This window comes from Dipodomys merriami, unplaced genomic scaffold (assembly GCF_024711535.1).
Source record: "Dipodomys merriami isolate MVZ:Mamm:240054 unplaced genomic scaffold, mDipMer1.0.p SCAF_10, whole genome shotgun sequence".
Taxonomy (NCBI): Eukaryota; Metazoa; Chordata; class Mammalia; order Rodentia; family Heteromyidae; genus Dipodomys; species Dipodomys merriami.
Genome location: NW_027202271.1, coordinates 53,030,222 through 53,043,744, shown reverse-complemented (window position 1 = coordinate 53,043,744; position 13,523 = coordinate 53,030,222). Strand labels below are relative to the sequence as shown.

At 46.7% G+C, this 13,523-nt stretch overlaps 2 protein-coding genes across 4 annotated transcripts in view; both read right to left on the bottom strand.

The window, feature by feature from the left end:
• Txnrd1 (thioredoxin reductase 1) overlaps positions 1-11,713 on the bottom strand; it is a 45,040-nt gene extending 33,327 nt beyond the window's left edge. Inside the window, exon 1 of one of the 3 annotated variants that reach the window (XM_069991732.1) lies at positions 11,614-11,713. The gene's annotated coding sequence lies outside the window, so the exon portion shown is untranslated. Of the gene's footprint in view, positions 1-8,928; positions 8,948-10,722; positions 10,805-11,613 lie in introns of those variants that run through there. The other 2 variants (XM_069991720.1, XM_069991726.1) reach the window with 2 other exon arrangements.
• Eid3 (EP300 interacting inhibitor of differentiation 3) lies at positions 4,794-6,062 on the bottom strand. Its single transcript, XM_069991709.1, has one exon. The coding sequence runs from the start codon at positions 5,976-5,978 to the stop codon at positions 4,869-4,871; it is 1,110 nt and encodes a 369-aa protein (XP_069847810.1). The 5' UTR covers positions 5,979-6,062; the 3' UTR covers positions 4,794-4,868.
• Positions 11,714-13,523: the final 1,810 nt, after the last annotated feature.

The window sequence follows — 13,523 nt, the reverse complement described above, 5'->3', positions numbered from 1 at the left end:
TTCAAGTCCCAGGACTGGCCAAAAAAAAAAAGCTTCATTGTTTTAGCTGGGAGCCAGTGGCTCACGCTTATAATCCTAGCTACTCAGGAGGCTGAGATCTGAGGATAGCAGTTCAAAGCCAGCCCGGGCAGGAAAATCCGTGAAACTCTTATCTCCAATAAACCACCAGAAAACCGGAAGTGTCACTGTAGCTCAAGTGGTAGAGTGCTAGCCTTGAGCTGAAGAGCTGAGGGATAGCACTCAGGCCCAGAGTTCAAGCCCCACAACCTCCCCCCCAAAAAAAAAATAGGTATCTCAACTGAAATACAATTAAGATAGGGCCAGCAATAGCACATATCTGCAATTCTAGCTACTCAGGAGAGGCAGAATCAGAATGATCACAGTTTAAGGTCAGATCAGGCAAAAGTTAAGATCCTAGTGTCTCAACCAAAGTGGTAAAAAAAAAAAAAAAAAAAAAGCCTGTCATCAAAGCTACACAGGAAGCATAGGTAGAAAGATCCTGGTCCAAAATGGCCTTTGGCAAAGAAGACCCTATCTAAAAAATAAAGAGAAAAAAAGCTACAGGTATAGTTCAAGCAGTAGAGTGCTTTGCCTAGAAAGCACAAGGCCCTGAGTTCAAAGTTTAGTACTGCCCAGAACAAAATAAAGGTAGATGGAAAACAGCTCTCTGAAATAGCACATAGAGCCAAGGTAAGGAGAGGCAAAAGAAAAATGTCCCCTCTCTCCTCCACAGGGCAAACTGCCTTGTGCTCAAAGTCAAGCAGCTCTGGTGTGTGTCTGATGGACAACCCACTGCTACATTAAAATAACCTCTCTAGGTCAAACCTGATCCAGGAGACATATGCACTATTATAATAACAGTGTGCTACCATCTACAGCACTCCCCGAGATCTTTTACAAACACTACTGTTTTATTTATCCATCTAGTCTCCCTATAATTCCTAAACAATCTCCTTTTCTTTCTTGAAATTCCAATTACACATATTGTCAAGACACTCAGCACAAACTGTTTCCCAGCTTTAATGTTCTCTTTTCTCCACTTCAGCTCTTCCTGTTTTAAAGATTTAATTGATGGCTTTGATAGCCCAGGGTTGGGTATTCTTTGTCTGGAATCCCCACTGTCACTATCACATATTCTCACCAACTCCATGGATCAGTTGTATGTCTTTTGCTTCTGCATCCTCAGTGACAATCTGATGTGTATGATCCTCAAAAACATTTTTAGAAAGTCTAGCTCCAACTCTTATATGTACTAAGTAGCTGAGCTCCAGTTTCTTCATAAAATTAAAAACATGGACAAAAGGAAAACTAGAGTAGGACAAAACAGGTTAGGAGCTTGCATTTATTCCAAACCTGACCCAACTTTGCCACTTACAGGTAATCTTGGGCTAGAATGTCTAAAATGTCCTGCCTGCTTAGTTTACAAAATCAAAGATGTATTCGTTCATTCCATAGAAGTGTATATAGAGCCTGCACATGGAAGTGGCACCAGGGTTTAAAAAGGAATGGTTGATACCAGGCTACAGTCGTTCACATTTGTAATCCTTGCTACTCAGGAAGCTAAAATCTGAGGATTGTGGTTTGAAGCAGCCTGGGCAGCAAAAGCCCAGGAGACTCTTTATCTAATTAGCTACCAAAAAAGCCAGTAGAGCTAGAGCTCAAATGGTAGAATGCTAACCTTGAGCAGAAAAGCTCAGGGTCAGTGCGCAGGCCCTGAGTTCAAGCCCCAGCACACACACACACGTGTGCGCATGAGAATTATTGAGTAGCAAGGGCCAGTAATCCCAGCACTCAGAAGATAGAAAAGCAGATCAAGATTGGCCTGGGCTACATGTGATGCTGTATCAAAAACAAACAAAAAAGGAATGGTTTTATAGTTAGAAGTGTAGGCTATAGCTAGAGAAAGAGCTAAAGAACAGGTAAAAGTCAGAGGCATTAAATACTATCAGTTCTTATTCCCAATATCCCAAATGTGCCAAATTGCTTGAATTGTTTTATACTTTGTGTATAAACAGTGTGACATTTCCTAATGCTACATACACATCTGGCCTCTCGAAAAATTAATTAGGATGGGATGTAGTTTAGCTATAAGGCCACGGGGCTTCCATCCACAGAACCTCACTGACACCATATAAAACCAAAAGCCTTTATAGTGGCTATGTAGTCTATGCCAGGTATAGCCACCTGTTTCCTTTGAAATCTGGTGATATTACAAATTTATATGCTCATTTAGTACTTCGTCTTTTTTATGCCAAGAAAGCAATCAAGTGAAATTATGTGATAAATGTTATTTAAAAAAAAAAAAAAGACTAGGCCTTAGGCCTACAACAGAGGTTAGCATACTACAGCCTAAAGGGCAAATGAAGTGGCCTTTTTTTGGGGTTTTTTTTTTTTTTTTCATAGCCCTTGAATGGCTCTTATTCATTTTTAAACCACTGGCAGCAGGGAGGGGGAGAGTGAAGAGAATGGGTTGGTGGGTTGGGGAAAACTGGAAAAATACTTCATACATGCTCAAATAGCCACAGCCATTTGTTTCCATATTGTTTACTCCCCGCACCCCAACCTCCTGCAACATAGTTCATTTGTTGCAGTTTTATGGCTTGCACAGCCAGGAGCTGATGGCTCCTATCAGTCATCCTACTGAGGAGGCTAAGAGCTGAAGGACCTCAGTTCAAAGCCAGCTAAGCAGAAAAGCCCAGGAGACTCCATCTTATTCACTACTAGAGACATTTTTCAAGTGACAGAGTACCAGCTATGAGCAAGAAAGCCGAGAAAGAGCTCTGGCACAGGTACAGACGCATACAGGCACATGTGTGTACACACACACACTCTCTCTCTCACACACTCACACACACACACACAAAAAACCTTGGGTTTATAGGGAAAAATGTTAATCCCTGGTCTAGAGAGTTTGAAATCAGTAATGTGTGGTGAAGGGTTGGAAATAGCAGTACACTGTTTTCAGAAGCTGAGCTGCTGGCTACATCTCAACTTGGTTGAAAAGATATGCTGAACTTTGTTAAAGGACAGACACTGGAAAGGTTAACACTCCTTTATGAGAGAAAGGAGAAAATGAGGTTACTTCAGAAAATAACTTCAAGATTCATGAGAAATCTAAAATCTCTATTTTGGTGAAAACACATGACATATATTAAAATCTTTCTCTTAAATCTTCATGTCATCCATTTAGACTTTGTTTTGTTTTGCTTTGGTCATGGGGCCTGAACTCTGGGCCTGAGCGCTGTCCCTCAGCTCTTCAGCTCAAGGCTAGCACTCTACCAATTGAGCCACAGTACCACTTCCGGCTTTTTTCTTTTTTCTTATGTGGTGCTGAGGAATCGAACCCAGGGCCTCAGGTATGCAAGGCAAGTGTTCTACCACTGAGCCACCTTCCCAGCCCATTTAGACTTTGTATTTCCCTTCCAAGTACCACACTTAGGAAAGTTTATTATGATTAAGCAAAGACATTGCCAAATTATTTTGACAAAATTCCTCCACTACCAAAGTATACATTCCTGAAGCGATAAGAAAAATAGTTTATGGGCATGCTCATCTCACCTACAGCAACTTCTAAAATCATTTCCATAATTTTCTGTAATCTCCAGATTAAACTTAGGTTGTAATCCCCTCTTTCATGTTGGAGACTGAAGCCAGGGGCCTAAACGCTGGATGAGCACTCTACCACTGAGCTTAAAAAATTCCTGTATGGTTTCACACTCTTAACAAACATTTGGATAAATTTAGATTTTTCAACAGGGAAATGCCCAGCCCTCTAAGAATTGCTAACTTAACTGGGACAAATACTCCCAAGTTTTTGCATGATGAAACAATATATAGTACAGTATAGAATGTGCTTCTGAAGGGCATCCTGTACTAGCAGAAACTGCAAAGGCTACAGTACAGTGTGTGCTTCTGAAGGGCATCCTGTACTAGCAAAAACTGGCAAAGGCGTGCCAAAAGCATGCCAAAGAATTAACCAAGTGGATTACAAAAATATCTTCGCTACCTCTAAAAATAGATGAGGTCACTGTAAATTCTTGCCCAGCTTAACAGTCAACTTGTTCCCATAAATCTGATGGTTTTCTCATGTCATGATTTGTAACAATTCCATGCACCTGACCTTGTTATTACCCTGCCTACAATGCTTTTCCTGTCTCTAATTCTTCGAGTATCAGTCCTTAATGTTTCAACCACTTAGCAATATAGTAGTTTTTGATGGGTCCATTTACAGGAGAAACTAGAATATAACACTCCTGGCTAACAAAGCATGTTATCTGAGAATTTTTTATCTTAATATGGCATCTTTTACCTTACAGATAACTTTTCTTGACCAACTTTTCCATCTACACATTCCCAACTTTAGGCACTCCTTACAAGATTTTCTTAGTTCACTGTAACAAATGTTAAGTATTATTATAGAGTATTTTGATTGTTTTTGTCGGTCATGGGGCCTGAACTCTGGGCCTGGGCGCTGTTCAGCTCTTCAGCTCAAGGCTAGCTTTCTACCACTCGAGCCACAGTACCACTTCCAGCTTTTTCTGCTTATGTGGTGATGAGGAATCAAACCCAGGGCCTTATGCATGCAAGGCAAGCACTCTACCACCTTCCCAGCCCTTGATGTTTTTTTTTTGCAAGTTGGTCAATATCTTATATGTAATTCTAAACTTATTAACAATTTCCCCAAGCATGCTAGAGAACTTTTCATTAAGACCATAATCTTATAAGTTATGAAAAAATATACTGCACAAGGCAATTTCAGATGTTCTTAGAAATGCAAAAGGAACAGCATAGTATGTGCTTCTGCTTAGATTCTATTTTGAGATATTCAGGAAAACAACAGAATATGTTTCTATATATAAAGAAAAATCTTAGTATGAGTTTTTGATCATTGCCTCTGAAATTTCAAAAGTTGCCACAATGTTTTTCCAGTCCTGTAAGCTTAATGATATAACACCTTGTTTTCTGCCAAAGAAACCAGGATCATTTTCTTCATCCATTTGGTTAATATTAATTGGCTCTAGTATTGGCAGCCTATCTTGGTCAAGCCTTATTCTTGCAAAACCATCTCTTATAATAAAAGAAACGTAAAATATATTCTCCACAGTCCGGGAGAATGAGTGTGGATCAACCACAAACTCAAAATAGGAGACAGGAGTATCAGGATATTTTCGAAAGCAGGTTTGCAACAATCCCAAGATTCTTTCCACTTCTTTTTCTGTTGCTTCTTGGTTAGAACTCAGGTCCAGTTTCCTCAACTTCGTAGGCATAGCTCCATTTCCTTCCAGTTTGCGCATTTTTTTGTGATGGTCAAGTCGGGGCTTTCGTGAAGAAGGTTCTGGCTTGAATGAACCAAAAACAAAGTGAAACGATTCGGCCTGCATTATCCAGGATGTTGCTTCCTTCTGCACTGCCTTCCAGAAGGAAAGAACAATACTGTCATCACAAACACTGAAATCGTCACACTCGTCTTCCAACCAATTCAGGCCCGCAGCTCGAAAAAGAAAGCCACAAAACGCTGCCTGGTTAAAATAGCTCATGCCAGAATTCAAGTGCTTTGCTTTTTCTTTACCTAAATCCGAAGCCAAGACAAGAAACTGGGCATCAAGGGCCGCCTCCCTCGTTCGGCTCACTGCGTCGAAGAGCAGGTTGGCTTCCTCGAGGGCCTCGGTTAGCGAGTTGCTGGCCGTGTTCACGATGTTGTCCCGGTTCTGCTGGACGCTGTTGATGAGCTGCCGGTACTGCTTGCGCAGGACCCGGCATTTCCCCTCGTCCTCGCGGGCCGCCAGCAGCTCCGGGTCCAAGTCGTCCGAGTCGGCCGAGCTGAGGTGGTCCGGGCAGTCACCGGCCCCCACCACCGCCTCCATCTTCGCCGTTTCTCTCCCCTCCACCACCACCAGCTTGGCCCAGCGCTCTCCACAGGAGAAGGGCTCCTCCCCTTTCTCCAGGCCTCTCTTCAGCGGCCCTTTCTCCTCCGACATGTTGGCAGCCGGCAATAACCACCTCACACTTCCAACGATGGCCGGCCGCTGGCCGCCCGCCGGCAGCAGCGACAGGTAGTTGGGACCGTTGGAAGGCTTCTGCGCGTGCGCACTTCGGCTGTCCCGCCCAGGCCCCGCCCACAGGACGGCCCCGCCCCCTGGATGGCCCCTAAGAGCATACTAAGGAGCCCCAGACCCAGGCCCAGACAGGAGTAATTCCCCTAAGGGGGGCCGCTACTGCAAATTTTAACAAAACTGGCAATACTCCGATTTCTAAAGCAACACTTTGAGACCTTATGACAAAATTTAGGGAAGACTAAAGATTCTGAGAATCCCGGTTAGAAGCCAGACCAGGCAGGAAAGTTCATGAGGCGCTTGCTTCCAATTAACCATCAAATGACTGAAAGTGGATCTATGGCTCAAGTGGTAGAGCACTGGCCCTACGCAAAGAGGCTCAGGAACAGTGCCTAGAACCAGGGAATGTGCACATGCTCACATGCTTACATGTACACACATGCGTGTGCACACAGAGTGCAGTATCCTCACCAGCGTGGAGATAGCACTAAGATAGACACACCTGCATAAAAAGCTGAAGGAAAATATTACTGCCATACAGCTTCTTAAAATTCTGAATTGCTTCCCAATATGCTGCTGAACGAGTTTCTGTCTCTACCACCATTCATTCAACAAATATTTACAGAGTGCATGTGAAGTACTAGAAAACAAATAGACGATAAAAAGAATGTATTGCTCCTCTAATTTAGTAGGCACAGTAGAACAAAGTTCCAGTCTACTAGCCTCCAAAGCCTCAAATGAAAATGTCTCTAGTGAGCCAGAATTATCACAAGAATGCCAGGATTTGCATGTGCTCAATCCTGACCCTTGAGCATACAACTGCCTAAAGGAGGCACGCGTCCTCCACAGAAGTAACACAGGAGAGCCAGGGGCATGAGAACACTACAGTGGGCTTCATATACAAGAGGACCTCAGATCCAGCCTTAGCTATGAGTGATCTCTAACACCTTTAATTCTGGAGGCCTTTATTTTCCTCCCTGCAATACTGGCTAACATCACTTCCTTCAGTGAGGATCTAGAACCTAGCACACAAGAAACATTTGATAAATGGCACTGCCTATCAATAAAAGGCATATTCACTTAGATAGTACATTTGGAGTGAGCCAAAAACTTACTATTGACAGAATCCCTCATTTTCCAGAAATAAAGATTGTAGGAGTGGGGCTGAGAAGGTGGCTCAGTTGAGCCTGGCCCCCCAGAAAGCACACTAAATAAGTGTGTCATTTATCCTGGATGAAGAGCTAGCAGCAAGGAAGTAATAATCAGGAAGATGACTGACAGCAGTGCTTGCCTTGCATGCATGAGGCTTTGGGTTGGATTCCTCAGCACCACATAAGCTGAAAAGACTGGAAGTGGTGCTGTGGCTCAAGTGGTATAGCGCTGGCCTTGAGCTGAAGAGCTGAGGGACAGTGCCCAGGCCCAGAGTTCAGACCCCACAACAACAACAACAAAAAAAAAAGATTTGTAAGAGTGCTATGGGGACAAAGAGGATGGACGGAATGGCCAAATGAGGCCTTGGTACTCTAAATAGGTAGGAAACCAGAAAGCTGGATTGGGGCAGAAAGAGACGTCAAGAATTGAAATATAGCCAGGTGCCAGTGGCTCATGCCTGTAATCTTAGCTACTCAGGAGGCTGAGATCTGAGGATCACGGTTCAACACCAGCCAAGGCAGGAAAGTCTGTGAGACTCTTATCTCCAGTAAACCACTAGAAAACCGGAAGTGGCACTGTGGCTCAAGTGGTAGAGTGCTCACCTTGAGCTAAGGAGCGCAAGGACAGCGCCAGGCCCAGAGTTCAAGCCCCACAACCAACCAAAAAAAAAAGAATTAAAATATAGAACAAAACAAGGAAAGGAAAAAAATTTTAGGGACTCATTATTACAATATATCCAGGAATACATACAATATACACAGTGCAGGAGCAGAACAAGAGAGATGATAAGAAAAGCAGGTTGGGCCTGGCCCCCAGACGGTACACTAAATAAGTGTGTCCTTTATCCTGGATGAAGAGCTAGCTAGCAACAGGAAAGTAATAATCAGGAAGATGACTGGCAGCAGATTGGTTGGGAAGGTGGAGTTCTGAGAAGGCCAGTTAGAGATTGTGGACATGATATAAACAGGAAACACTAAATGGAGGCAGTAGGCACACAGTCAGGCTTGGACAAGTAGACAGATAGGAAAGGCCAGAGAAAACTGAAAGCCTGGACCACCAAAAGAATGGTGATATCATGGTAAAAGACTGGACAAAGCAAAAACTTTTGTGTTGTCACTGGACAACAGAAGTGAAAGAAGGATGGATGTGTTTTATCCCCAAATGGATCCACAGGCAGCAACACTTAGATCATCTGCACAAGACTAATTTATCTATAGCCTCAACAATCTATGCCTCATCCATTCTTCACTTATTTGCCATGCTAGGGATGAAACTTGGGAGCTCTGTGATGCTAGGCAAGAGCTCTAACAGTAAACTACATCCTCAGCCTGTGACCCTCTGAAATCTCATTAGTCCTTGCCCTCATTTTCCTCTCAAGTGAGCCAGAGAACCTATACACTTCCTGCACCTTGAAGGCAATCTTTCCATCCTTAACCAAGCAAAAAGTAGTTATAGCACTACTTGTTCTCCAAAAGAATTCAAAGAAATAAAGCTTTCTGGCTGTTTGGCAGTTATTTGGTAGAAGTTTAAAAAAAAAAATGGAAAGAGTCACCATTCACTTCCTGGAAGCTATTTAGTTAAGAGTCTGACATTAGGTAACTTTAGAAGGCAGACTTCATATAGCCCGTGCTGCAGGGTTTATCCTAAGGATGGACAGTGGGGCCGGCAAGCCTGAGAATAACATGATTACATGTACACAACAGTCCATACAATTCCCACTTACATGTTAATGATGCACTGTTTTATGTCTGCCATCTCTTCTACTATGTTAAAAGAATGTCCAAGCCAGGCGCCAGTGGCTCACACCTGTAATCCTAGCTACTCAGGAAGCTGAGATCTGAGGATCATGGTTCAAACCCAGCCAGGGCAGGAAAGTCCACAAGACTCTTATCTCCAACTGACCACCAGAAAACCAGAAGTGGCTCTATGGCTCAAGTGGTAGAGTGCTCGCCTTGAGCTGAAGAGCTCAAGGACAACATCCAGGCTCCAAGTTCAAGCCCTATGATCAAACCAAAAACAAAAACAAAACAAAACAAAAAATCACTTAGTTCTCCCCCCCCCCCCCACCACCACCACCACTTCCCCAAGCCATATCTGGTTGGACATTTACAGACATGTGAAACAGCAGTTAGTAACTTGTGTCTCTCCTAATCCATTTCTTGGCACTCATTAGAAACAATACTAAATCTGATGATACAAAGTAGAAGAGTAAGTTTACTTATGTCTAAGTAACTAAATATGTATGGATATCATGCTTGTTGTTCAGTGATCACATGGAATTGAGAATTTCAGATGTATAAAGTCAGTTCCAAAGCTTATAAAAATTGACTCTTTGGGGGCTGGGAATGTGGCTCAGCAATGGAGTGCTTGCAGAGCAAGCATGAGTTCCTGGGTTCTATTTTTCAGTACCACATGCACAGAAAAAGTGGTGCTGTGGTTCAAGGAGTAGAACACTAGCCTTGAGCAAAAGAAGCTCAGGGACAGTGCCCAGATCCTGAGTTCAAACCCCAGGACAGGCAAACAATAACAACAACAAAAAATGACTCTTTTACTCACACTGATGTTAAAATCAGAAGCATCAATAGGACTGTATGAAAACCAAATACCTATATAACTAAATTTATGACACTGGTGAAAAGAAATATCAGACAGGAAGAAATATTAATAGATCTCTTTCATTTTAGTTGCAAACTAAGGATCTGAGTAATACAATTCATTTAAAGCTAAAAGCTTCCTTAATTTTCTTCAATTATTTTCCATTAATTTGCTATTTGTCTTTGTTGTCTAGCTCCCTTTCCTACACTCAGTTATTTTAAAAAAGGAAGATTCTTTTAGAAGAAATGACAGTTATTAAATAAAAATGTGGATTAGTTGTTAATGTACTTCCGAAGGGCACACGCACTAAGATTTCACCCCTTAGTGCAGGCCTGGCATTTATTTCTCAGGGGGTAATGTTCAAATGTGAGTCCCATTTCTTAAAAGTTGCATAGATACAAAAGGTTCAAGACAAAGTTAACCTCCATAAATCACGACGGGACAATCAAGATATTGGGACTGAGAGGCTTTCGAACCTGGTAGTCAACCAAAGCAGTTACACACCACCACCAAGTTATCTATTCTGGTGAAGGGACACCCAGTACCCAAGCGCCAGGTCACTTCCAGTGGGCGGCGGGGGGGCGGGGGGGGGGGGGAAGATGCGGGAAGGGGGGAAGGAGGGGGAGGAAGACAAGGGTAGGGGAAGGAAAGCAGGGAGGATGGGCGGAGAGAAACGCCGCGGAAGAAAGGGGTCCCAGTAGACGAGGGGGAGAGGGGGAGGGCAGGGGAGGAGATGGACGCGGCGGAAGGCGAGGCCGGGGAGGGGGGCAGCGGGGAGGGGGGCAGCAGGGCGGGAGGCCCCACACGGAGGCGCGGGCGGATCCGGGGAGCGCGCGAGCACGGGCTCCCCGGTGGGCTCGCAGGCAGCCCTCCCGCGGCGCCCACACCCGGGGCTCGGGAAAGGGCCACGTGGCTCTCCTACCTCCAAGGCCGGGCCACGGCGGCCCTCCGTCGGTCCCGCGGCCTCCCCAAGCCCACGCTGGCCGTGGGTCTGGCGGCAGGTGGAAGGCCGCGCACCAAGCGGGCGGACGGGCCCGGACGGCTGGCAGCGCGGAGCGCAGGGCGGCGGCCGCTGCGGCTGAGGTGACCGAGGCCGGCGGCGGCGGCGGCGGCGGCAGCGGCGGAGGCGGGAACACTGTCCGCGGGGCGGGGCTTCCGGCCGCGCGCGCGCCGCGTCCCCCGGCGGCTCCCGCCAGCGCCGCCCGCCCGCCCCGCTCCGCAGACACCCAGAACCGCAGAAAACATGGCCTCCAGGCGGCCTGGGAGCCGCCAGCAGGCGCTCCGGGGACTTGGCCGCAGGGAAGGATGTGGAGGAGGCACGGCAGCCCTCGGGAATGAGGGGCAGGGTTAAAACCACGGACGCCAGCGCGCGGGTGCAGCCGGCTCACACCGAGGGCCGCCCCGCGGCTCGCGTCAGCGCCGCCACTGCACCCGGGCGGAGGGAGGCACGCACGGAAAAGCGACCCGACTTGTCCACGTTTAAGCAGCGAGTCAAAGGCGGAGGCGGGCCTCGAACCCGGAGCGGGCTGTGCGCACCGTGGCCCTGCCAGCCTCCGGTGGGGAGCGCTGCGCTCGCACGGCCCGGGCCCGGGCGGACAGGCGGCCTTGGTGACACCGGTCTCCCCGGGCACCGGTCTGGGCACGAGGCGGCGCGCACCCCGTGAAGGCGATCTCGGTGCTGTCAAGAATCCGCCCCCCACGTTCCAAGACTCCCTTTCCGCCGAGCCTGCTCACTGTCTCTGCCAGGAGAAAGAGGTGGAAGCCGCCAGCCGCCCGGTCCCCGCCCCGGCGTCCCGATCCCCGGTGCACTCACGTGGAGGCCGGAGCCAGGGTGGTCGGGTCGCAGTGGCTTGGGGCTGGAACCCACTCCGGACTTGGGAGGCCCACAGGCTGGTCTCCCGCAGCCCCGCTCCTCCCGACGTCCGCCGAGGCACTGCCAGGGCCGGCGCAAACCCCGGGAAAAGGGTGCCGGGCTCCCCGGGGCTGCGGGAAGCCACGCCCTGCCCTGGAGGAGGGCGGCGAACCGCCCGTGTCAGAATGACGAAGCAAAATCCAGCCCCGTGCAGCCCGGGCCAGCCGCCAAGGGACAGCTCCTAATGGGGCGACATCGCTCTCGCGGCGGAAGGAACGTGGGGACCCTGGAGCAAGTCCTTGTGTGTGTGAACTGAACGACCGGGACTCTGCAGGGGTAGGTGATCACGTGACACACACACACACACACACACACACACACACACACACACACACACACACACACACACACACACACACACACACACACACACACACACACACACACACACACACACACACCTCGCCCCCATCCCGACATTCTGATCACCTGGGGACTGTACACCGTGTGACCTGGGTAATCTGACTTTTAAGAACTCCGAAGGTGGTTCTGCTAGACGGCAGAAGTAGGGAACCCACTGCCGGAAGGCAATGGATTACTCACTTTGGTAATTCCCTAAAGGAAGTTATTATCTGGCTTTTTAAAGAAACATCTAGTAGTTCACCCTGACTAATCCTGCGTGCTTCCCCGCAGAGCACAGCAACTTCCTCCTGGTTTGAGTTTTGAGTTTGGGGTTGCCTTGTATGCCGTGAGGAAAACAGTAGATTCAGCTCCAGCTGTGCCAAGTTTCTTGCAGCTGCCGTAGAGGGCCCTGCCCTCCTGCCCTGCCAGACCACCCAGCTCTTAAGCTCTTCTCCACCGTCCCTCCTTAAGGAATGGTTGATGAATAAGTAGATTCTCATCTTCACCCCTTCTTAGTCAGGACAAGGCCAGAGTAAAGGAAAAAGACACAGGTGAAAGGGTGGCTGCTTCTAAGTCTGGCTAGGACACCACACCTCCTCGAGTTGGCACGCCTCCAGCCTCTTTCCAAGGTGAAAGTCGGAGGCTTAGTCCAGCTTCTCACCTATCTGCACACATTAAACAAATGGTCCAGCCTATGCTCTCAGTTGTTCCAGAACAATGCAACTGAAGACTAAAGAATAAAACCTGTGAGGAAGAGAAAATTGGAACTAAGAGAGAACCCAAGACACCTGTGCCTGATTCCTCCTGAGCCAAGCTCTGCATTAACCATTTTTATGCCATGTCTTATTTAACCTATAACAGGCCATGAACCAGGGTCATGAATGATTCATTCTTAAATATACATTAAAAAGTACAACTTACTTTTTGAAAAGCATGACTTCAGTTGGAGAGGAATTTTTAAATCTTATAACTTGGAATACTATACTAAATGCCACTGGTAAGGATCAATTCCAAGGGCCTTTGAATTGACAAGCATCTTGTATGGACAGATAGGTCAAAGTGATTGTAATCCATATTTTCTAACAGCCTGGTACAGGCTAGATGAGGCATTTTTCATATCACATGGCTCCTAGGTAAGCAAATTATTGCACAGATCCCTTGAGGGACTTCATAGTGATTTTCTTTTTAATTAAATAAACAAAACCCATCAGTGCACGAATTCTTACATTAGAAGGCGTTAGATGGAACTGTCAAGGAGTGAATATGTTTAGAGAAGATAATCCAGTCACAGCCCAAGCACATCAAACTGCAAAGGAGAAGGATTAAGCGAAGGAGCCAGAGAAAAGCTAGAGGGAGATAGGAGGAAGTCCAGACAGCATGGTGTCTCAGAAGCCACTGAAAAGTACTCCTGACAGGAGGAAGACAGTATCAACTATAAGAAGAGCTGCTGAGAAATCCTGTGAGATAAG